The sequence below is a fragment of the Lissotriton vulgaris genome, chromosome 3_1, assembly GCF_964263255.1.
Source record: "Lissotriton vulgaris chromosome 3_1, aLisVul1.2, whole genome shotgun sequence".
Taxonomy (NCBI): Eukaryota; Metazoa; Chordata; class Amphibia; order Caudata; family Salamandridae; genus Lissotriton; species Lissotriton vulgaris.
The window spans coordinates 1,431,329,951-1,431,352,799 of NC_141689.1; the positions used below are offsets into that span (position 1 = coordinate 1,431,329,951).

The 22,849-nt window shown below is 48.3% G+C and overlaps 1 protein-coding gene across 1 annotated transcript in view; it reads left to right on the forward strand.

Moving 5' to 3' along the window:
• TNKS (tankyrase) overlaps positions 1-22,849 on the forward strand; it is a 700,580-nt gene that overhangs the window by 596,125 nt on the left and 81,606 nt on the right. Inside the window, exon 23 of the mRNA XM_086961923.1 lies at positions 15,209-15,306. Within this exon, the coding sequence (XP_086818049.1) occupies positions 15,209-15,306 (98 nt within the window). The remainder of the gene's footprint in view (positions 1-15,208; positions 15,307-22,849) is intronic.

The window sequence follows — 22,849 nt, forward strand, 5'->3', positions numbered from 1 at the left end:
AGAGACCACAACCGATTCCTCCAAAAAAGACTCGCTCGTACCATCTAAACCTCCTCAAAAGGGAGGTGAGCGTCCTCTTAAAGAAAAACGCAATCGAAGAGGTACCCCCACCCCAAAGGGGGAGAGGAGTGTACTCAAGGTATTTTCTAGTCCCCAAAAGAGACCAAGAGGACAAGTTCAGACCGATTTTGGATCTTCGAACCCTCAACAAGGTGGTGGTCAAAGAGAAGTTTCGCATGCTGGCACTTCATCAGATATGTCCTCCTCTACAAATTGGAGATTGGATGTGTTCGGTGGATTTACAGGACGCGTACTTCCACATTCCTATAACACCAGGTCATCGGAAGTACTTGAGGTTTCTGGTAGGGAACAAGCATTACCAGTACAAAGTACTTCCGTTCGGACTAAAATCCGCACCAAGGGTGTTCACCAAGTGCATGGCAGTGGTAGCGGCATGTCTACACAAAAAAGGTCTTTTTGTGTACCCATATCTAGACGACTGGCTCCTGAAGAGTCCGTCCCCTCGTCAAGCCACCAAAGACTGTCATCTGTGTCTTCAACAACTACACAGGCTTGGGCTCCACGTGAACACAGAAAAGTCAGTCCTGCATCCCACGCACACTATCCACTATCTGGGAACAGTTCTAGACACAAATTTAGGAAGAGCGTTTCCTTCGCAGGAGAGACTATCTTCCATGGGGCAGAAATGCAGAAAGTTACTTCAGTTTCCTCGTCCAAAGGTGCGAGAAGTAGCGTCTCTACTGGGCTCCATGGCGTCCTGCATCTTCCTAATTCCAAACGCCAGGTTGAGGATGCGACCTCTACAAGAGTCTGTGGAAGATCAGTGGGACCAAGTGACTGGAGATTGGGAGGATCGAATCATCCTATCTCAAGCAGCACTGACCTCAATACAGTGGTGGACTCGCCCTCGGAATGTCTTGCAGGGAGTCCCTTTTCAGCAACCTCTTCCTTCGCTGTCTGTGGTAACGGACGCATCTCTGGAAGGTTGGGGTGCTCACATGGGTCATCTCCAGATTCAGGGTCGCTGGTCGACCAACTTTCAGACATACCACATCAACATGCTGGAACTTCGAGCAGTTCATCTGGCGCTCAAAGCGTTCCTTCCAGCAATCACAACGGACAAAATCCTGGTTCAGACGGACAACACTACAACTATGTTCTATCTGAACAAGCAGGGAGGAACTCGGTCTCGCCCTCTGTCTCAGGAGGCCCAGACAATCTGGCACTGGCTTCTGGCTCGGGGACTGTCGGTGGTGGCAGTACACCTTCCAGGCGAGCTAAACACAAAAGCGGACGCACTCAGCAGGCACTTCGAAGATCAGCCAGACTGGGTGCTAAACGACGAAGTAGTCGAAGAACTCTTCCGTTGCTGGGGCCTTCCAGACATAGATTTATTCGCGGACGACGAAAACGCCAAATGCCACGCCTTCGCGTCCAGGTTCCACCGGCCAGGGACACAAGGGAACGCTCTCCTGCTGGAGTGGACAGGAATGTTCGCCTATGCGTTTCCTCCTCTGGCACTGATTCCGAAGGTGGTGGCCAAGCTCATCAGATCAGATCCTAGTTGCTCCGGATTGGCCGCGACAATGGTGGTATCCAGACCTATTACATCTGTCGCTGTGTCCACACAGACGTCTGCCGTGCAGGCCAGACCTGTTGAGCAAAATGAACGGGAGGATCCTGCATCCCAACCTCCCGTCGCTGAACCTGACTGCATGGCTCCTGAGGTCTTGCAATACGGACACTTAAATCTGCCTCCAGAATGTATGAATATTTTAAGAGAGGCAAAGAGACCTTCCACAAGGGCGTCTTATGCGTTCAAGTGGAAAAGATTTTTCATTTGGTGTAAGGACCATGGCTATGATCCCACCAAAGGACAAGAAGAGGTAGTCCTCCCATACCTCCTTTACTTAGTGACATCAGGGTTGAAATACGCTTCTATTAGGGTTCACCTATCTGCCATAGTAGCGTACAGAAAATCACCTACACAAACATCGTTTTTTCAGGTCCCAGTAGTTAAGGATTTCCTTCAGGGATTGAAGAAGGTATATCCCCCTGTGAGAAATCCTTCTCCTCCCTGGGAGTTGAACCTGGTTCTCTCCAGGCTGATGTCTACACCGTTTGAGCCTATACACAAGGCCTCCTTGCAGCATCTCACTTGGAAGGCGGCCTTCTTGGTGGCAATAACCTCTGCGCGCAGGGTTAGCGAGATTCAAGCACTCTGCACCAAGGAACCTTACACTGTGTTTCACCACAACAGAGTGGTAATGAGGGCTCACCCATCTTTCCTTCCAAAAGTGGTATCGGATTTTCATATAAACCAAACGATTACCCTTCCTTCGTTCTTTCCTAACCCATCGACCCCAGCTGAGAGGTTGTTGCACTCGTTAGATCTTAAACGGGTGCTAAAGTTTTACCTAGAAAGAACGAAGGGCACCAGAAAGACAGACCAACTCTTTGTCAATTATGGTTCAATGAGGACCGGGTTTGCAGCAGCCAAAAGGTCCATCTCCAGATGGATTGTCTCATGTATCAAACTAGCATACCAGCTGGCTGGCAAACCTTTGTTACAATCACCCAAAGCTCATTCCACTAGAGGGAAGGCAGCCACAATAGCATTTTTACATGACATTCCCATGTCAGAAATTTGCAAGGCTGCGACATGGAAATCAGTCCATACCTTTACAAGGCATTATTGCCTAGAGTCTGATTCCAGAGCGGATTCTCAAGTAGGGCAAGCCTCCTTGAGAAACCTATTTGGGTAGAATAAGGCCTACTTTTGGGCCTACGACTATGAATGTTACCTGTTGATTACTTTGCCCGCAGGGATGAGGTGAGGCTCGCTACTCTATTCTAATGCTTATGACTATTGATGAGGATCCCCTGGAAGAGAAGGATTAGTTACTTAACTGTAATCCTAGTTCTCTTCCAGGGGTATCCTCATCAAAGTCCTAAGGAACCCTCCCGCCTCCCCGGGCAAAGGACTTTGTTTATTAAATAGGAGATGTTTTAACCTGTTATTACCATGGTTTGGTTTTCAGTCTCCGAAAAGAACAACTGACCTAACTGTAACCCCTGAGGCATGATGGGAAGCTAGGGGCAGAGGTGCCTTAAAGGCACAGCGTCAGTTTTGGTACATGCAGCTACAGGGTTAGCTTTTCAGTCTTTTTAGACTGGGTATTTGCAATGCAGCCTGGGAGCTGTATATGCTTACAGTGTGTTATAAGAACTTCTACTGCTTTCTAAGCATTAAAACAGTTTCTAAACAAGCATTGGTGTTGTTTCTCATGTTTCTAATGCTAATACACATGTATGGTGGAAATTCTTCACAGCATATTCCAGCTCTACTGTTTTATTTGGCTGCAATTGCTTAATTTTATATATATATATATTTATATATATATATGTAGATGTATATGTGGGGCACATATAATATATTGTTTCCGGGGTCCCGCGCATGGGCGGGAATATTCTAATGCTTATGACTTTGATGAGGATACCCCTGGAAGAGAACTAGGATTACAGGTAAGTAACTAATCCTTCTGGACCCCTGGATCGAGAGTCTGCTGCTCTCGGGGGCCTGAATCAATGCACAACCTGGGACGAAGTGCCAAGTCTCCTCCCCCAGGATGGGCTGGGTTCATGAAGGGGAAGCTTAAAAGGCATGCCGCCTTTGTGAGCTTCCCCAGAACACTTGCTGCTTTCATTAACTGGTACTACTGGTTCTACCCCCCAGTTTGGGCGGGAGAACCAGCGGGAAAAACAAGTGAGGAAGAGAGGTGGCCCACCTCTGCCAACTCCACCCCTCAGCTCAGGTGGGGGAGGCGAGGTGAAGTAAAACTCCGAGTCCCTGCCACCTTGAGGATGGGGGGACCCAACCAACCAGGGACAGGCTGGTGCCCCCCTCCCCATGGAGGGTGGCACAATACGGGGTGTACCCACCCCAGGGAAGGGACCCATTGGTCCCTGCCTTCTTCCTACCTGTAACACCCCTAAATCTAGTATTTAGGGGGCACCATGAACCGTGCTTCTTCAGATCCAGAAACGACGAGAAGAAAAGAAGGACCGAACAGCCGTTCAGCCAGCTAACAAGAGGAAGACACCCACTGACTTGGCCCCATCCCTACAGGACTGTCTCCCCTTGAACCTGCTCCTGCAAAATCTCGGTGTGTCCTGCAGCCAGCAACCTTGTAAACCCCTGAAGACCTGCCTGCCTTCACTTCCAAAGACTGCTTCTCCCTTGAACACTGGATTTGTTCTACTGCAACCTCTGGCAGCAGCCGAAAACCACGAATCTAGCCCACTTTGCACCCGCCGAACCCAGCCTGAGCGGAAACACACCACGAGGAGGTCACCTCGGCTATCTGAACCGAGATCCGGTGACCCCTTACCTGCCTCAAGCCTCCAGCTGACGCCTGCAGTCTAAATCCAGAAGGCCCTCCTAACCGCGACCCAGAGCTGGTAAGATCTGACCCCATAAGACACCTCTGCACCCGACGCCACACGACCTTGTGTGCCCAAACCAACTGTGCCTAACCAACCCTTAACTTCCCAACTTACCTCTCGAAGTGGTGGTCCCACCCAGAAGCCCTTCGTCTCCCTATCTGCAGTGCTTTTGCAAACCGGAGTTTCTCCATAGAAAACAAAGGGCGCCCAACGTCGAAACAGCACTATGCACCCAGCCGCCTCAGTGCCGCTGAGGGTGCACCTTTTGTGCTATTTTGTTTCCCCATTTGCCCTGACCTAAACCCTAGGAGGTTTGTTCCCACAACCCAGAGGCCTGCTTGCCAGCAGCCACCAACTGGCGGCCCCCTATCCCCCATTGGGTAACATTGGGCTGCAACATTCTGCACCTGGCCGCCCTAGTGCCGCTGAGGGTGTAACAAGACTGGATCACTGACCCTAGGGGACCCTGAGTAACCCCAGAACCTTAACTCCCACAGTCAATTAACTTACCTGTGAACCGATAACCTGTTTTCCTCCATAGGATAATATTGACAATTTTCTTCCAAAAAGTTTCTAAGTGTTAAGTTTATTGCACGAATAACCAACATTTATTTACTTACCTGTTTGCAGGAAATGTCCCAGTTCTGAATCTAGGTATCCAGCCCTGAGTTAAAAAAGTTATATAAATAGTAACTTACCTGTAATTTACTAAAAAAAAGCCTATTCATTTCAATGTACTGTATTGCAACCTATTGCATCCCCTGTAAAAAAAACAAAAGTACAAGTCCTATTGCATTTTCAAACTGTTCTACAATCAGCAACTTATTACTGTAAAGTATGTAATGCTTACCTGTGCCAGGCTTGCTTGGTTCTAAAAATAAAACCGTATATTTTTTATACAAAAACAATTGGTCTAGAGTTCAGTCCTTGAGTGTGTGAATTCATTTGCTGACTGAGTGTGTACATCAAATGCTTAAAAGTGTCCTCTGATACTGCCTTACAGAGAGTAAGGTTCTATCTAACTGTAACCTCTGCCTACCTCTCGGTCGCATGGACTTTATACACACTATACTTCATTTTGGTTACGTATATATAGAGCCAGTTTCCTACACATGTTTCCAAAAAAGGCAGAAAGCTGTTTGTTCACGTGCTGAAAGGTGTTTGTTCACATTCAACTCGGTTGAACTTGGCTCTAGCTATCAACAACAAAACATCTCAGTTAACACCAGACATGAATCTCGTACTTCTCGGGCCAGGATCTCTACAGACATGGGTCTGATGTACCCATCACAGGAAAGAGGAGAGAAATTGATATGGCGGTTCATATTTTTACAGGCAAAGAATTCCGCTGTAAGGATTGCGAATGCAATTCTAGGGTCCTTATTCATTCTTTTGATACCTCATTGTCGAATACATATTAGGACTATTCAAGAACAGTTAAACAACCCTGGCAGAAAATATCTGGAGACTGGGATGATCTTGTAAATGTGACGTCTGCTATGAAAAAGTCACTTGAGTGTGGTGGTCAATAAGCAACTAATTTTCAATGGTCAACCACTGAACCTTGTAAATCCCCAAATATTTTGAATAGATACGTCTATCACAGGATGAGATGCTCCCCTTTAAACATGGTACAAAAGGGGGTGGTGATGGACGGAGCATCTGAATCAATCAAACACTCACACCCAGTCAAAGATCTGGGTTTAATCCATCACCGTTCTTTAGCCCACTCTGCCACCCCAGTTCAGACATGGCTATTTACAAATCAGTCTGACCCTGTGCCTCATGGGAACAGTCCAGCCCGAACTGCCAAGCCATGTCTTCCCTGGACCGGAAACAAGCTTCCGAGGACCGGTTTCTGGCGTTCCAGCCGTCACCAGCCCGGCTTGCTTGAATCCAGTGGCAAATTGAGCAAGGGACTCACGTCTGAGCATACCGTGCCACACTTATGGCGGCCAAAAGTGGTACAAAAGGGGGTGGTGATGGACGGAGCATCTGAATCAATCAAACACTCGCACCAAGTCAAAAGATCTGGGTTTAATCCATCACCGGCCAAGCCTAAGTCGCCTGCTCCAGTGGAACCGGCGGATCGACCAAGGCCGAGGAAGTCGCGATCCCGCTCCGGACGGAGAGGAAGATCGAGGAGTCGACGCAGGAGAAGGGGATCTAGGTCCTGCATGGACTCCTCCATGACCCGCTCCTACTCACCGACTTTGTCGGGCTCCCCAGGGACCAGAGTGTCTCCGGTGGACGACATAAGCACATTCCAGGAGGTTCTCCTGAGTGGTGCTGCAAAATTGGGTATCACAGTGACGGCTCCAACACCCACGACGTCCGTGATATTCGAAACGCTTCACAAGAAGCATTTGTCACGCCCTCTACTACCACTAGTACCTGGATTGGTAGAACCTGCAGAGGAGCTGTTCCTCACACCAGCGGTAGTGAAGGCCGCTCCCTCCCGGCTTTTGAAGAAATACTGGGCCCCGGATTCGGACCCGGCCTTCCTGTGGATAGATCGGTCCCTGATTCGGTGATAGTGACGGCGGCCAGGAAGTTACTCTACCTCCCCGTCCTCCACTGTGCCGCCAGATAAAGAAAGTCGATGGATCGGCTCGGCTGGAAGGAAGGCTTGTGGGACTGCGTCCACAGCCATGAAGGCGTCCAGTGATACGGCGCTGCTAGGACGCTATGACCGGGCTCTGTGGGACTCCCTGCAACAGTTTGTGGAACTCCTGACAAGAGGGAGGACTTCCAAGAGATACTCAAGGAAGGGATGCTGGTGTCAAACCAGGTCATCAGCGCAGCGGCGGATGTCTCCCTGTTGGCTGCCCATGGTTACTGTCATGGGATCAATCAGCGGCGCCATGCTTGGCTCAGGCTCACTAAGAAGGGACAAGGGGAACCCATTCGATCGCTCGGGACCATGGGTAGCAAGTATTCATCAAAACAACAAGTGGTCCTGAGCATACGAAAATAGGGAAAACAATTGATATATATAGATCACAATGGAGCTCTATATAGTTCAAGGTTCCTTGACCAGCCGGCCAAAGAATATTTATTCAATAAATTTGTGATCTCAAAAATACAACAAATAACCCCAGAAATACAGGTTAAATTGGGGCACAGTCCTGTGCCTTGCAAGGAGGAGAAAGGTGAGAAAGTAAAGGTAAGTGAAGAAAATTTATCAGGCAAACAGTGTGAGCTTGCAGGTCACTGGTATAAGTTATACATTTAACAGTGTCTATTTCTATTTAAAATTATTTATACAGCGCACGTACACCAGCGGTTTCATGGCGCTAAACTGACAGAGTTAGACTTGAGGGGAAAAGCTAAGCATATTTAGTTAAAAAATTTAGCAAAAAGATGTGCCTTGAGCTGTTTCCGAAACAGTAGGTACGAGGTAGAAGCTCTAAGCTCCAAAGGCAGTGAGTTCCAGAAAATCGGGGCGAGGGTCGCAAATTTAGAGCCTCCCTATTTCTTTCTCCGGAACCGTGGGACCGTAAGAAGGGATTGGGTAGAAGACCGCAGTTCCCTGGCGGGAACATAGGGAATAATTTCAGATGAGATGAAAGCTGGAGCCGTGCCCAGTCGTGCTTGAAAGGTGATAGAGGCAAGCTTGAACTGGACACGGGCACAAACAGGAAGCCAGTGTAGGGACTTTAGGAGGGGAGTGACATGGTGGGATTTAGGAAGTTTGAACACCAGGCGCGCCGCCTGGTTTTGGATCTGCTGCAACCGCCGAAGACTATATGCAGGAATACCTGCATACAGGGCGTTGCCGTAATCCAGGCGGGACACGACCATGGCAAGGGTAATCAGTTTAAGTGCATCAAATGAGAAAAAACGGGACACCTTGCGTATGGTACGCAGTGCCAGAAAGGAAGAGGAAACCACAGAGCTGACCTGGGAGTGAAGGGTGAGTTGGGAATTGAGCTTAATGCCAAGAGTTTTAACTGAGGTCGAGGGGGCAGGTGGGGGACCAAGGGAAGGTGCCAGAAGATGGGGGACCAGGGGCTGGATGAACCACCCGTCAACACCAGCTCTGTTTTGTCTGGGTTGAGTTTAAGATGATTGTGGTTCATCCAGTCACGGATGTGAATCATGATGGTTTGAAAGTTAAGAGTAGAGTCGGGGGAGGAAGAAAGGTTAAAGACAAGCTGGAGGTCGTCCGCATAATTAAATACGGCGACCTCCATTTGTTGCAGTGAAAAGATAAGAGGGGAGATGTATAGGTTAAATAAAAGGGGGGAAAGGGAGGAGCCTTGGGGGACCCCGCACTGAACGTTACGGAAGTCCGCCGTAAAGTCACCCAGGCGGACTGCCTGGGTGCGGTCCCTCAGGAAGGAGGATAACCAGACCAGTGCCGTACCCCCGATCCCCGCCGCCTTGACACGGGACAGCAAGATGGAATGATCCACCGTGTCAAAAGCGGCTGAGAGATCGAGGAGGACCAGGGCCTGAGGTTGATTGGTGTCCATGCCCTCCCTGAGGTTGTCAAGGACCGAAAGCACTACGGACTCCGTAGAGTGTGCGGGCGGAACCCGGCCTGGCGGGGGGCGAGGACCCCATTCTTCTCCACGAAAGAACTCAAGGCAGAAGTAACATGGCGCTCGAGAACTTTCGCCAGAAACGGCAGGAGGGAAATGGGGCGAAAATTGGCTGGAACTGAGGGATCAGCGCCCGGTTTTTTCAATATGGGGACAATAACGGCGGATTTGAGTGAGTTGGGTACCACGCCCTGAGAAAGAGAGCTGTTAAGAGCGTGGAGAGGGGGGTCAGGACAGCTGAGGAAGATGTGACGGAGGATATGGGCCGGGCAGGGATCCAGTGGGTAACCAGATTTGACAAGTGGGATTATAGCGGTCAGAGATTCTTGAGTTAGAAGTGGAAGGGCAGTGAGGTGTTCCTTAGGGGGAGGGCACTGAGGGTCCACAAAAGAAGGGGAAGGAGGAGGGATGTTGGCTTTTATATTGACAATTTTTTGAATAAAGAAGTGATTGAGGGAGTGACAGAGATCCTGGGAAGGAGTAGGTTTGAGGGAGGTTCTGTCCGAAAACGCCAAATTATGGATAATCGAAAAGATTTCCTTCGATTTGTTTTCGGCTGCGAGTATTTTGGAGGAAAAATAGATGGTTTTTGCCTCCAGGATGTTTTTTTTGTAAAGAGTCAAGATGTTAATGAACTCTAGTCGCAAAGAGGGGCAATAGTTTTTCCTCCAGGCTCGCTCCGCACGACGAACCGCTAGTTTAGTGGCTTTTAGATCTTGATTGAACTACTGATTGGCATCCTTCTCTCGTTTGGTTGAGACTCGCTTCAGGGGGGCAACAGAGTCACAGCCTGCAGAGAGCCATTGACCAATAGCCGTGACCTGGGAGTGAGTAGGCAGGTTTTCCAGGGAGGGAAGGGAAGTGGTAAGTGGGGAAGCTAGACTATCCGGGTCCACTCGGCCCCATGCACGCACCCAGATGTTTTTCGGGAGTGAGGGCTTGACCTGGGGGTGGATAGGGAGAGAGAAAGAGATCAAATGATGGTCAGACCAAGTGCAGGGCGAGACAGAAGGGGACTCTACTGGGCAGTTTAGAGACCAAATCTGGTCAAGAGTATGACCCTTGATGTGAGTGGGAGAGTGAATATGAGAAATGAAATTAAGAGAGTGGAGGGTGTCTGAAAATTCTTTAGAAGATGGACACTCCGCTGGGTCAGAGGGCCAAAAATTAAAATCACCCAAAAGCAAAATGGAAGAATTGTTGACTGTAGCAGTAGCTAAAACTTCCAGAAAGTCCGGGAGAAATGATAACGCGGATTGAGGGGGACGGTAGATGAGTATGCAGGTAAGAGGGGGCGTGATGGAGGTAGTAAGGATGGCTAGATACTCCGTAGTGGCAATATCTGGTAGGGATAGGGTTTGAAATGGAAGGTCGGTTCGAGCAATGACCGCCACCCCGCCCCCGGCTCTGGCATTTAAGCGATCAGCGCGGATGGCGTAATATGGCGTTGGAAGGGTAGCCAAAAGGACAGGGAGGGAGTCATCGCAGAACCAAGTTTCCGTTAGGAAAAGCAAGTCAGGGGCATGAAGATCCAGTAGAACCGAAAGCTCATGGGCGTGAGCTACTGCAGACCTGGTGTTAAAATAAAAAGCCGTAAGGGCTCTGGGGGTAGCGGGAGTGACGCTACCTCTGGAAGGAGGAGAGGGGGCAGGTTGGGGGAGAGGGGTGGCGGAGGAGGCGGGTGAAGATAGGCCAAGAGACATAATGCGTGAGCGAGTGGAGGCAGGTAGTGGCCAAGGGCCCTGGAGACTGCGTAGTAGGGAAGGGGAATAGCTGGTAGGGCGAGCAGAGAGGCATGCCCCTAGCCCCGGCCGGTCGCGGACGAGCGCAGACGAGCAGTGTATCCTGGAGTCATTCATACAACCAATAGTATCAGGGAAGTACATGTATGAACTACTCTAAGGTCTACATGTACTTCCCTGATACTATTGGTTGTATGAATGACTCCAGGATACACTGTTAAATGTATAACTTATACCAGTGACCTGCAAGCTCACACTGTTTGCCTGATAAATTTTCTTCACTTACCTTTACTTTCTCACCTTTCTCCTCCTTGCAAGGCACAGGACTGTGCCCCAATTTAACCCGTATTTCTGGGGTTATTTGTTGTATTTTTGAGATCACAAATTTATTGAATAAATATTCTTTGGCCGGCTGGTCAAGGAACCTTGAACTATATAGAGCTCCATTGTGATCTATATATATCAATTGTTTTCCCTATTTTCGTATGCTCAGGACCACTTGTTGTTTTGATGGCTCAGGCTCACGTCACTCAAGCCGGAGGCCCAGCAGCGGGTGCCCAATCTGCCCTTTTCCGGAGAGACCTTGTTTGGAAAACACGCAGATGACGAGATGGCCCGCATGAAGGCGGAAGCGGAGACCCTTACGGCTGTGGGCTTGGAGAAGCCAAAAGAAAAGAAGTCCTACCGCCCGTTCCAAAGACGGTTCGGTGCACAGGGAAGAGGACGAGGGCAGTCTTCGGTACAGCAGCAGCAACAACAGCAGCAGTTCCGGAGACCCTTCCAGAAGCGCCAGAAGGGTAGAGGGGGACAGCAGTCCTCTACAGCGAACAAGGGCCCGGCCGGGTCACGACCCTGAGCTGTCACTTCCCCTTCATCCGTTACCCGCTCTGGTGGGGGGAAGCGTTCAATTTTTCTGGCAGAGTGGAGAAAAATTACTCCGGACAAGTGGGTGCTGACTATTGTTTGCAATGGATACAGTCTTCGGTTCATCAGCCTGCCTCCAGCGATCCCTCCGGTCAGCTCACAGTGTCAATTGCGCGAGCTCCAGGCGGAGGCCGATATCCTGTTAAGGAAAAGGGCGATAGAAGATGTACCTCTGTCTCAAAGAGGAAGAGGTCTGTACTCCTGGTTCTTCCTGGTTCGCAAGAAGGACAAGAACGAGTTCAGGCCTATTCTGGACTTGCGGCAGGCAAACAAGTGGATTCGCAGAGAAAAGTTTTGCATGCTGTCGTTGCATCAGATTTATCCTTGCACATCAACATGTCCAAGTCTGTCCCAAGTCTGTCCCGACCCCGGTCCAGTGCATTCAGTACTTGGGAGCCACCATCAATACGCTGTCAGCAAGCGTGTCTCCTTCAGAGGAGCGACGGCAATCGATCCTTCGGAAGGCTCAGGCTCTTATGACCGCTCCATCTACAACAGTGAGGACGGAGTCTTCTCTACTGGGGACGATGGCTTCTTGCATCTTCCTCACTCCTTATGCACGGCTGCACATGAGACCTCTGCAGGAGTGCTTGGAGGACCAGTGGGACCAGAGGAAAGGATCTTGAGACGACAAGGTACGACTGTCTCTGCATGCTCTTCAGTCTTTGAAGTGGTGGTGTTCAGCATTGAATCTCCTCAGAGGGGTTCCCTTCCACAAGGACATCCTCATTCAGACTGTCGTGACGGATGCTTCTCTCCACGGCTGGGGAGCGCATTAGGGAGACTTACAGATTCAAGGAACGTAGTCCCCGATGGAGTCCACTTACCACATCAACTTCCTGGAACTCAGAGCTGTTCACTTGGCACTGAAGCCTTTCATCCGTCCTTCAGACCAACTCTCTGCTTGTACAGATGGACAATATGACCACGATGTATTACTTCAACAAGCAGGGGGGCTCGAGATCACGCACCCCGTCACAGGAGGCGCAGACGATCTGGCACTGGCTTCTCGCCAGAGGATTGACGATAACGGCTACCCATCTACCAGATGTGCAGAATGTTCAGGCAGACGCACAGAGCAGACTGATTCAGGAAAACCACAAATGGGTCATAAACGACGAAGTACTAGGAGAAGTCTTCGAAAGGTGGGAGACGCCAGACGTAGATCTGTTCGCCACCGCCGAAAACAGCAAATGCCGACATTTCGCCTCCAGGTACTACCAGCAAGGGACGCTGGGGAATGCGCTATGGATCAACTGGTCGAACAGCTTTCTGTACGCTTTTCCACCCATTCCCCCGATTCCAGCGGTGCTCATCAAGCTGTCCCAGTCCAGGGCACGGATGATCCTGATTGCCCCGTAATGGCCCAGGCAGTTGTGGTTCACGGACCTGCTTCACCGGTCTCTCCTTCCGCACATACGGCTGCCGTGCAGCCCGGACCTTCTCACGAAGTTCGGGGGGCAGATGTTGCACCCCAACCCCGCGTCTTTGTTTGGCGGCATGGTCCTGAGATAGTGCAATATGGCCATTTGAATCTGCCCGAAGATTGCATGGACATACTGAAGGAGTCTAAGCGACCTTCCACTCGGACGTCCTATGCTTACAAGTGGAAGAGGTTTTGTATCTGGTGTGAGTCCAAGAACTATGAGCCGACGACGTGCAAGGAAGAAGTCCTCCTTCCTTTCCTTCTACATTTAGCGCTGTCTGGCCTTAATGTTCATTCCATTAAGGTTCATCTCGCTGCATTGACTGCCTACAGGAAATGCCCTTCACAGACTTCCTTTTCCAGATCCCTGTGATCAAAGATTTCTTGGAAGGCTTGAAGAAAGTATTCCCTCCTGTCCGGCTTCCTTCGCCTTCATGGGGATTGAATGTGGTGCTGTCCAGATTGATGAAGGAGCCTTTTGAACCTATTCATAAGGCTTCGTTGTAGCACCTGTCCTGGAAGGCAGCGTTCCTCGTGGCCATTACATTGGCCCGCAGGGTGAGTGAAATTCAGGCGTTGTGTTGCCAAGAACCTTATACTGTATTTCATGCTGCTACGGTTGTTATGCGTACTCACCCTAAATTTCTTCCCAAGGTTATTTCTGATTTTCATGTCAACCAGACTATAACTTTGCCTACGTTTTTTCAGAATCCTTCATCTCCAGCGGAAAGGTCCTTACATTCCCTGGATGTTAGGAGGGTGTTGAAATTTTATCTGGATAAGACCAAAGATATTCGTAGGTCAGACCAATTGTTCATCATTTATGGATCAGTCAGGACGGGTCTTGCTACCTTTAAGAAGTCCATCTCTAGGTGGATTGTGTCCTGCATACAACTGTGTTACCAGAAAGCTAATAAGACCTTAGGGGGTAAACCTAAGGCTCATCCCACCAGGGGCAAAGCTGCCACGACGGCTTTGCTCCGTAATGTTCCAGTTGCAGAAATCTGCAAGGCCGCCACTTGGAAGTCGGTCCATACCTGTGCTAAGCATTACTGTCTGGACACGGATGCCAGGGCAGACGCTCAGGTTGGGCAGGCTTCGCTGCGAAATCTGTTCGCACAATAGTGGTGTTATTTCTCGTTTCTCCACCGCCGCTTTGGTGTGGGGATGGGCTTGCCATTCTATTCACTAGATTATGACTATACACAGAGATCCCCCTACTACAGAAGGAGTAGTTTCTGTGCTGTAACTCCAGTTCTGAAGTAGGGGTATCTCTGTTATAGTCATAAGCGCCCGCCCTCCTCCCCGGTGGAGAGAGATATTCATGTAAGGAATGCTACAGGTCTGGCGTATTACGCCTTCAAAAAGAACTGAAAGTAAAAGGGACCTGCAGTGCATTCTGGGATACTGTGAAGTTCTGGAAAGTTCTCTTAAAGGCACAGTATCCTGTTTTGAGCCACATATTGGCAGCCTATGGGGCTTGTCTGTCCATGTCTTCATCTCTATCATTCCGGAGGGTTTTTGCTGCTGAGGCAAGGGAAATCTGGACAGACTTTGCTGTTTGTGGATTTTTGGTGGAATTTCTAGTCGAAGTACTGGATAGTGTAGCCTGGTTATAGGCTGCATTATCTCTTTAAATTCTCTCTTAAGTGTCTGTGCAGTTCTGCATTTTTTCGACACTTTAAGAGATTATTTTTGGTTGCTCCGGGGTCCACACACATGGGCGGGACTATTCCCTAGATTAGGACTATAACACGGATACCCCTACTACAGAACTGGAGTTACAGGACAGAAACTACTCCATGATGAGGTTAAACAATCACACCATGTAATGCACCCAATTTCCTCACAGGTGCTTATCTACTGTGCATAGTAGCTTGTAGAGGTGTTGTGCTTGGCATATAATTAATCCATTGAGAGATCCAAAAAGTCAAGTAGTATAGGTGCGTTGGAAATAATGGGATCTTACTGATATTTATTTTGGGCTCAGTCTCCTTGATTTTCGTTTGTTCATTCCATTAGTTACATGTCTTCTAACTAAGTTTAGCTTGCTCGCTTGAGTTTTTGAATTATACTGATCTGTTTTACCTTCTCAATTTTAGGCACGAACCCTTATTTGACGTTTCACTGTGTTAGTCAGGGGACTGTTCTGTTAGACCTGGCGCCCGATGATAAGGAGCACCAGTCAGTGGAAGAGGAGGTAAATAGAATGATGTTGTTAATGAATCCAATTCATGGGATGACGAAATATATTGAATTTACAATGTTGATTCTGTATTCTTTTAAATTGAGCTACCTGCTGATGGTCCCTCTTTTTTTCATTATTTTGACTGCTAGTCTGCACTCATCCCCCAGTAATACCATGAGCTTAAGGCAAAAATAATTTGCACTGATCCAAGCCTTTCTCTGCACTGGTTCACAGTTGAAACATAGGTGAAATTCACTGGGTCACTTAATGTAACCTTAAACAGTCAATCGTGACAAAGTGCATGTTAATTAATGCATCATTTGTAAAAAAACATTTCCATATTATTCAGTGTCTTGGAATCCATGGTGATCGCAGTATCCCATAAAAATAACATGGAATGTATATATCTCTTTTAACAGTCTCTAAGACACACAGTGGGTGTTGCTGTATATTAAAGTTGTCAGAAGCCCGCTCCTCACACATCAAAGGTAAGTTGCTCTTCCCTTAAAGGTTTTGGCCATAGGAGTTCTATCTCCTGACTGGAGCTGTGGTAAGGTTCCAGCATCCTTCAGTCCTCTAGTGTACAGTTGGGTGCTGTTGGCGAGCTGGACCTGCTGGCCGCCGGCAGTAATCCTCTCGTCCAGCTCAAAACCCAAACACTGTGCTGCAGTGATACCAGCAGCCCCCTCTGGCATACAGGGTTTGACACGTTGATCACTATCTGGCGCATACTCTTTGGTGCAGTCACTCTAAACACTGCGGACAAACTTCTAACATTCTGGCCCAATTAAGTTCACCGGAGGCCCCTTCTGACATACAGGGTTGCTAGACTCAGAGTCCACAGAACTCTCTTCCTGGGTTCCTACCATGGTTTCCTCCCCAGAGTCAGCTATAGCTTCTTCCCTTTCACCCAGTATCACAAACTGGTCCCTGACTAAATTAGCAAGGACTTTTCTGCCCCTACCCTTGTGTTCTTCATTGCTTGTGTAGAAGAACAAAAGCTGGACCTATTGCAGCACTGATGCAAATTTGAAATGGATGATGCCACCTCTGTATCGTTGACTCCTAAATGTTGTTCCCCACTGCTTGCCGCTAATTGCCAGAACGCCTTTCAGAGGGCCTTGGGACATGCATAAGTAACTGGGCCAAACTGTGGTGTTTGAGGCCTTTTACTCCTGATGTACCGGTGCTCGACCTACTATTGATTCCAATCAACCGGGCCAAGCACCTTTTCTGCCCTTGACTCCCAGTGGTAGCTGTGGTCCAGCTGTAAAAGCCCTCTAGGGGCAGGATGTAGATACAGGTCAGTGATCACTACTCGTAACTCAAAGTGCAGACAGTATGAGCAATAAAGCAGTGTCCAGCCAAATACTTGCTTTCATAAGGAAAGGTAGTATTTTATTTCTAACTCCACATGTGCAAAGGAATATGACATTCAGAAGCATTAACGCAATCCCCCTTGAGGTCGGAGATCTAGTGGTTGTAGGCAAATCCCTGTCACAACCTCCTTTGTGTTGTGTGTTCAGGGTTATTCCCTATTCACTGTGCCACATCCGGGAATGCAAACTCTTAGGCTGTACTTAAGAGTTCCCTTTTGACTCTCCAGGATTTTAGTAAAATGTGTCTATTATGCTGTAGCATCTTCAACAGTGAATCCCCTGGGGCCCCAAAGGCCTGGTTTCAGTCTTACCTGCTCCGGTGATGTGGCAGTGTTCTGTGGTGCAGCCAGTGCCCTCTCCTCAAACACGCCCAAGTCTGCATCCTGTACAGCCAAGAAAGTCCGCCTCCAATGGACACAGCAGCATCTGGCGAGGCAAGCTTTTCCTGTCGAGCAGCACTACTGATCGTACTCAGGAGACACACAATGTAAGTTGCTCTTGCCCTAACAAAGGTGGCGGGGGTTCTACGACTCCTGGCTGGAACTCGGGCGTGTGTGCAATGTCCTCAGCTGCTTCCAGCAATCCTTAGCGAAACAGTCCTGTGCAGTTGGTGGCTAGACCTGTGGTCACTGAAGTAATTCTCTTGTCCAGGCGATGTCCCAAATATTTGACCATAGTTACCAGAAGCCCCCTCTGGCATATGGGGTTGCTCACTATCGGGCTGAGACTCTTTGGTGCGATTACCCTAAACACAGTGGCCAAAAGTCTCATGGTCAGTCCCAGTTAAGTTCACTGATGGCCTCTTCTGGCATAGTGGTTCGGCTGCGCTGCGGGACTGGCGTTTCCCTCACTGCACAAAGCAGATATCCCGCCAGCCCTCTCCTGGCTTACAGGGGTCATTGGACTGTTCCTGCACACTGGCAACAACCTGATCGATGGCAGGTGGTCTTGGTTTCCCTGGGTGATGTCCCCCTACCCAGCAGGAAGACTAACACGCCTTGGCCCCGAGTCATGTTCACAGGTTGCAGAGCTTTGTCTCCTCACACAGCCCAAATGGCTTCTTGGCAGATGACAAATTTTTGGGGACTCAACCTCCCTTTTTATAGTCCTTTTCCAGGCACCAAATGTTAATTTTAGGGTCTGGTTTTTGAAGTTTTATGTTGGGGTTCTACTTCTTTTGAAGTGGGCACTTCTTCCTCCATGAAAGACGTCTGCCACAATAGTCAAGACTCTGAAGCTGATTGTCCACAACACAACTCATGGGAATGATCAGTGTTAACACCTTGATGTCAGCCACAGTGATATCAAAAGGTTAATCCCAGACCCCCCGATTTTCCTATTAGCCCTATCTCTCTTCCTGAGATGTGTCTGTGCCCCTTCCTTGTGATCTATCACTTAATCAAAGAGAAGTCTTTTGAAATGTAAAGGGAGTCTCGTCATTTCCATCCTGTGTGTAACCACCCAGCTTACAGAAATGCAGCAATCTACAAACCTGTCTGGGGGTGGGGAGATTCCTCTCCTCCTCATGTCTTCACCAGCAGGCATGGGCTTTCCAAAATGGAAGCCAGGGTCCTCCATACATTGTACCATTGCAGGCACACACACTCGGGGTACTCTCACTGCACACTTTCAGTCCAGCACTGTTCTTCCGGGCATTGTACCTTTTCATGTACACATACACTCAGTCTGCGCACACTGTTCAGCACTGAAACTTTTCTGTATTTTACCAGGGTATGCTCTATACAAACACTCACACTGCCAGTACACATGCTATTGGTGCTGCACAACACTTCACCCTTCATATTGTACTCTACACAAACACACATGCATTCAGCACATGCTTTATCCACACATGCACTTCACAGCACTACATCGTTCATGTAATGTATTCTTCTCTGCGTACATACACCCAGTACATGTACTAACCACACATGCAATGCACAGTACTGGTCCATCCTTGTACTGTACCCTTCCCAGGACACGCAACTAACGCAAAGTCACCGTTTCTGCACTACGCAGCACTCCACAGCTACCTCATGTTGGCCAAGGGTGAGTTAAGCACACAGTAGCGGAACTTTGAAAAAGGTGAGTGAGCCTTTAGTCCTGACTCCAGTGACACAGGCTAAAAAGGTCCTGTTCACTACTACTGGTCACTGAATGGAATGCTGCCACCGCCATGCTTGTGCTGCTTAACTCTTGGTAAAGGCACTAGCCTTACACCACTATGAGGGTAGCTCTTTAGGCACTCCACTCGGTCCAACAAGACTGCAATCTGTGAGATAGGCTATATCATGGCGCGCACACATGATCTGTGTTCGCCTGTGACAAAAAATCAGCATTAGGGATTCAAACAACAGTACCGTTGGGCACTCAGGGCAGGGGTACACATCTTTTAACATGCAGAGGACTTTTCCAAGAACGGTCACTTGCAAAACATAATGTAGGGATAGAAAGGCAGCAGATCCTTGTAGTTAAGGTGAGATCCGTGGATATTCCAAGGATACTCTTTTTTGTTAAGGTGCTGTGTCTTTCTGGCCACAGGTTGACCTGTCTAAACTGGTCTTGTTTTCTTGTTCTGTGGAAAGCTTTGTTCTGAACTAGTCAAACTACATCCTGGTTACAATTACTTTTGTCTGGGGAAGGCAAGAGGAGAGAGAGCAGCACAGGAACATGCAGGGTACAAAGGAAGATAGGTACTTACAGCCTTTCCATGGCTACCATTTCAGTTCACTTTTGTGGGGCTATTGTTATACTTGGGGGGGGGGGGGGGGTCCCCATCATTGGGTACACAACCACTCGCATACACTACAGTACCCCAAAAACACATTCCACAGCTTGGGAAGCTGAGGAAGAGGAGGAACATATCTCCGTGTCCGAAGCTGACTCTGACATGGAAGAGGAAGTTCCACTGAGTCAATGTACAGTGAGTACTGATATTCCCCTGCCCCAAGATATGCGGAACAAAAATGCTTCAGTCCTTCCTCTGCCTTCGGGCCAAGGTCAGCGCTGAGAAACTGTTTTGAACGCCCCGCCTTCGAGCCTGGCACTGAAACATACACCAAAGCCTTCCAGCTCGGCATAGAGTTGGACCGAGCCGAAACCTAAGGCACACAAATCCAAGCATGTCTTAGTGACCATCCTTTGGCATCCAAACCTAAATCTTCGGGTCCGAAACTCTGAGCCGAAACCTTTGACACTGAAAATTCCGGCGTCAAAAGACGAAACTACTCCTATTCCATCTAAGGAGCCTCGTTTCGACGTTCTGCCTTCCAACACAGACCTGCAACAGAAAGAACTGGTGAATAATCCCAAAACTGGACATATTCATGTAAAATTGCCAGTTAAAAGGAAACCAGAGAAACAGGAAGATTACCGCATTCCACTTAAAAGGAAAAATGTTGATACTAATCCTTCGCCTCCTCCTATTACACCTCCTTCCCCACCTAAACCACATGTATTGATTACACTTAGAAATTCACCAGTCACTTGATCACCAAGAGGATGGGGATGTACCAGAGGACATTACTCCTGATCCATGGGAAGACTACAATACAGATCCAAACACAGATAATGACCTGGTTCTATACCTTTCTAAACCCTCTCCACCTGACGACAATATAGGGTACATAGAACTACTCAATAGGGCTGCGGAATATCATGGGGTTCTACTTCACAAAGAGCCCCTTGAAGAGGATTTTCTCATTGAAACTTCAAGTTCCTCTCAAAGAGTAACACATACAATGCCCATGCTCAAAGGTATCCTCAAAATTGCAGATTAATTTTTCAAAGACCTTGTGTGTGCCAGAATTGGCACACACAAGAGTTGACAAGTGTAAGCTGGCACCTACAGACCAAATCTACATCAAGAGTCAACTTCCCATAGACTCCCTAGTGTTCTTGAACGTTTGCAAAAGAGCAAACTCTCAAACCACAGGAGATGCCCCACCTCTTGATAAGGAATCCAAACTTATAGATGCCTCTGGTAATAGAATTGCTGCATAAGCAGCCAATCACTGGCGAAAAATTGATCCAATTCTTACCAGACGAACATAAAAATAAAGCCAATGACTTAATCCAAGAAGGAAAGCGGATTTCAAATACATCCATTAGATGTATTTTAGATGCTGATGATACCGCAGCTCGCGCAGTTAACACCAGCGTTCTTCTGCGCAGACATGTCTGGCTCAGAATTTCAGGGTTTAAACCCGAAATTCAAGCCTCCATTCTAAATCTACCCTTCGATAAGGAACACCTTTTCGGTCCTGTAGTAGATACTAATTCAGACAAAAGGATGAAGGACACAGAGGTTGCAAAATCCATGGGGGCTTTGCAGCTCCCTTCCAATCGGGGCTCCTTTCGCCGGTCCTTTTACAGAGGGGGATCAAAAAATATATCCTCCCAGATTCCCTCTGCCTCTTACAAAGGCAGCATTCAGTCACCCTCATCCAGAGGTTACTTTAGAGGAGGATTTTGATGCAATAACCGTAAGAGAAGAGGTAGAGGTAACTCAACACGTACTTCCCCTGCAAACAAAAAACAATTACTTCCTTCCTCTACCCCTCAATCATTCCACACCTGTTGGGGGATGTCTTTCTCAATTTCTACCTGTCTGGAATATAATAACTTCAGACAGATGGGTTCTCCAAATTATCCAATCTGGTTATTGCCAGGAACTTACCAACAATTCCCCAAGCATACCTCCAAGATCACACAAAATGTCACACAAGCATTTGAATCTTTTCAGACAAGAAGTTCTCTATTGCAGAAAGGAGCTATGGAGCCAGTCCATTACAGTATCAGGGGACCGGCGTATACTCCCTATACTTTCTCATACCCAAAACGGACGGCTCTCTCAGGCCTATACTAGACCTAGGAGACCTAAATCTGTATATCCAGTCAGACCATTTTCACATGGTAACACTCCAACAACTGTTCCCACTCCTTTAGCAAAGTGACTGTCTGTCTATTTTAGACTTAAATGATGCGTACTTCCATATTCTAATCCAATGCATCCCACTCATAGCAAATATCTCAGGTTTGTAATAGCGGGAAAAATGACTAGCTCAAAGTGCTCCCACTCTGAATCCCAACTGCACCCAGAGTATTAACCAAATGCCTCGCAGTAGTCGCAGCTCATCAGCAAAGACAACATATTCACGTCTTCCCATACTTAGACAACTGTCATCAAAGCCAGTTCACAATCAAGTGTCTACAACACACTCACAAAACAGTACAGCTGCTACACGATCTCAGATTCACAGTAAATCTGTCCAAGTCCCATCTCAAACCCTCCAACACGCAAACTTACTTAGGAGCTACTCTCTATACACAAAAGCTCTAGCCTATACCAATCAAGCCACAATCTGCAACATTCAGGCTCTAATATCCCAGTTCCAGCCCCACCACTCACTGCCAGCTCAAGTATTCATGCAGTTACTGGGAATGATGGCGTCTTGCAATTTAATAGTTCCCTAAGCAAGACTTCAAATGTGTCCCATTCAGGAATGCTTAGAACGTCAGAGGAATCAGTCTCTGGGTCACTTATCAGATCTAGTGTTTGTGGACAGCTGCACTCATCGCTCTCTGCAGTGGTGGAATCCACAAAACCTTTCCAAAGGGCGGCCCTTCATCGACCGAGTTTCACTGTCAGTGCTAACAGCAGACACATCGCTCACTGGTTGGAGAGCTCATCTCCAAACTCTCACAATTCAGGGCCTGTGAAATCAGCAGCAGCAGCAGCTTCACATAAATAAGCTAGAGCTGCTAGCAGTATTTCTAGCGCTTAAGGCCTTTCAAGCTTACCTTGCAGGCAAAGCAGTCCTGCTAACGCACAGACATGACAGCCATGTATTACATACAAAAACAGGGAGGGACACACACTCCAGTTGCCACAACTTGCACAGGCCATCTAGAGGTGAGCCATACATCACAAAATCTATCTGTTCGAGGCATGTGGGCTGCTGAATTCATATCTGTGCCTAGATCGCCGCCTAGTGTTGGGTCCGGATGATTGCACATTGTTGTCCTGGAAGAGTCTTCGAAGTATCACGAGATAGGTGGCTCCTCCCCTGGACTACAGTGCGCATGGGCATCGCCTCCATCCCCAGATTGTTTTTTTCCGCCATTGGGTTCGGATGTGTGTCGGTTCCCTCTGTCGGAACCAATAGTTGTTAACT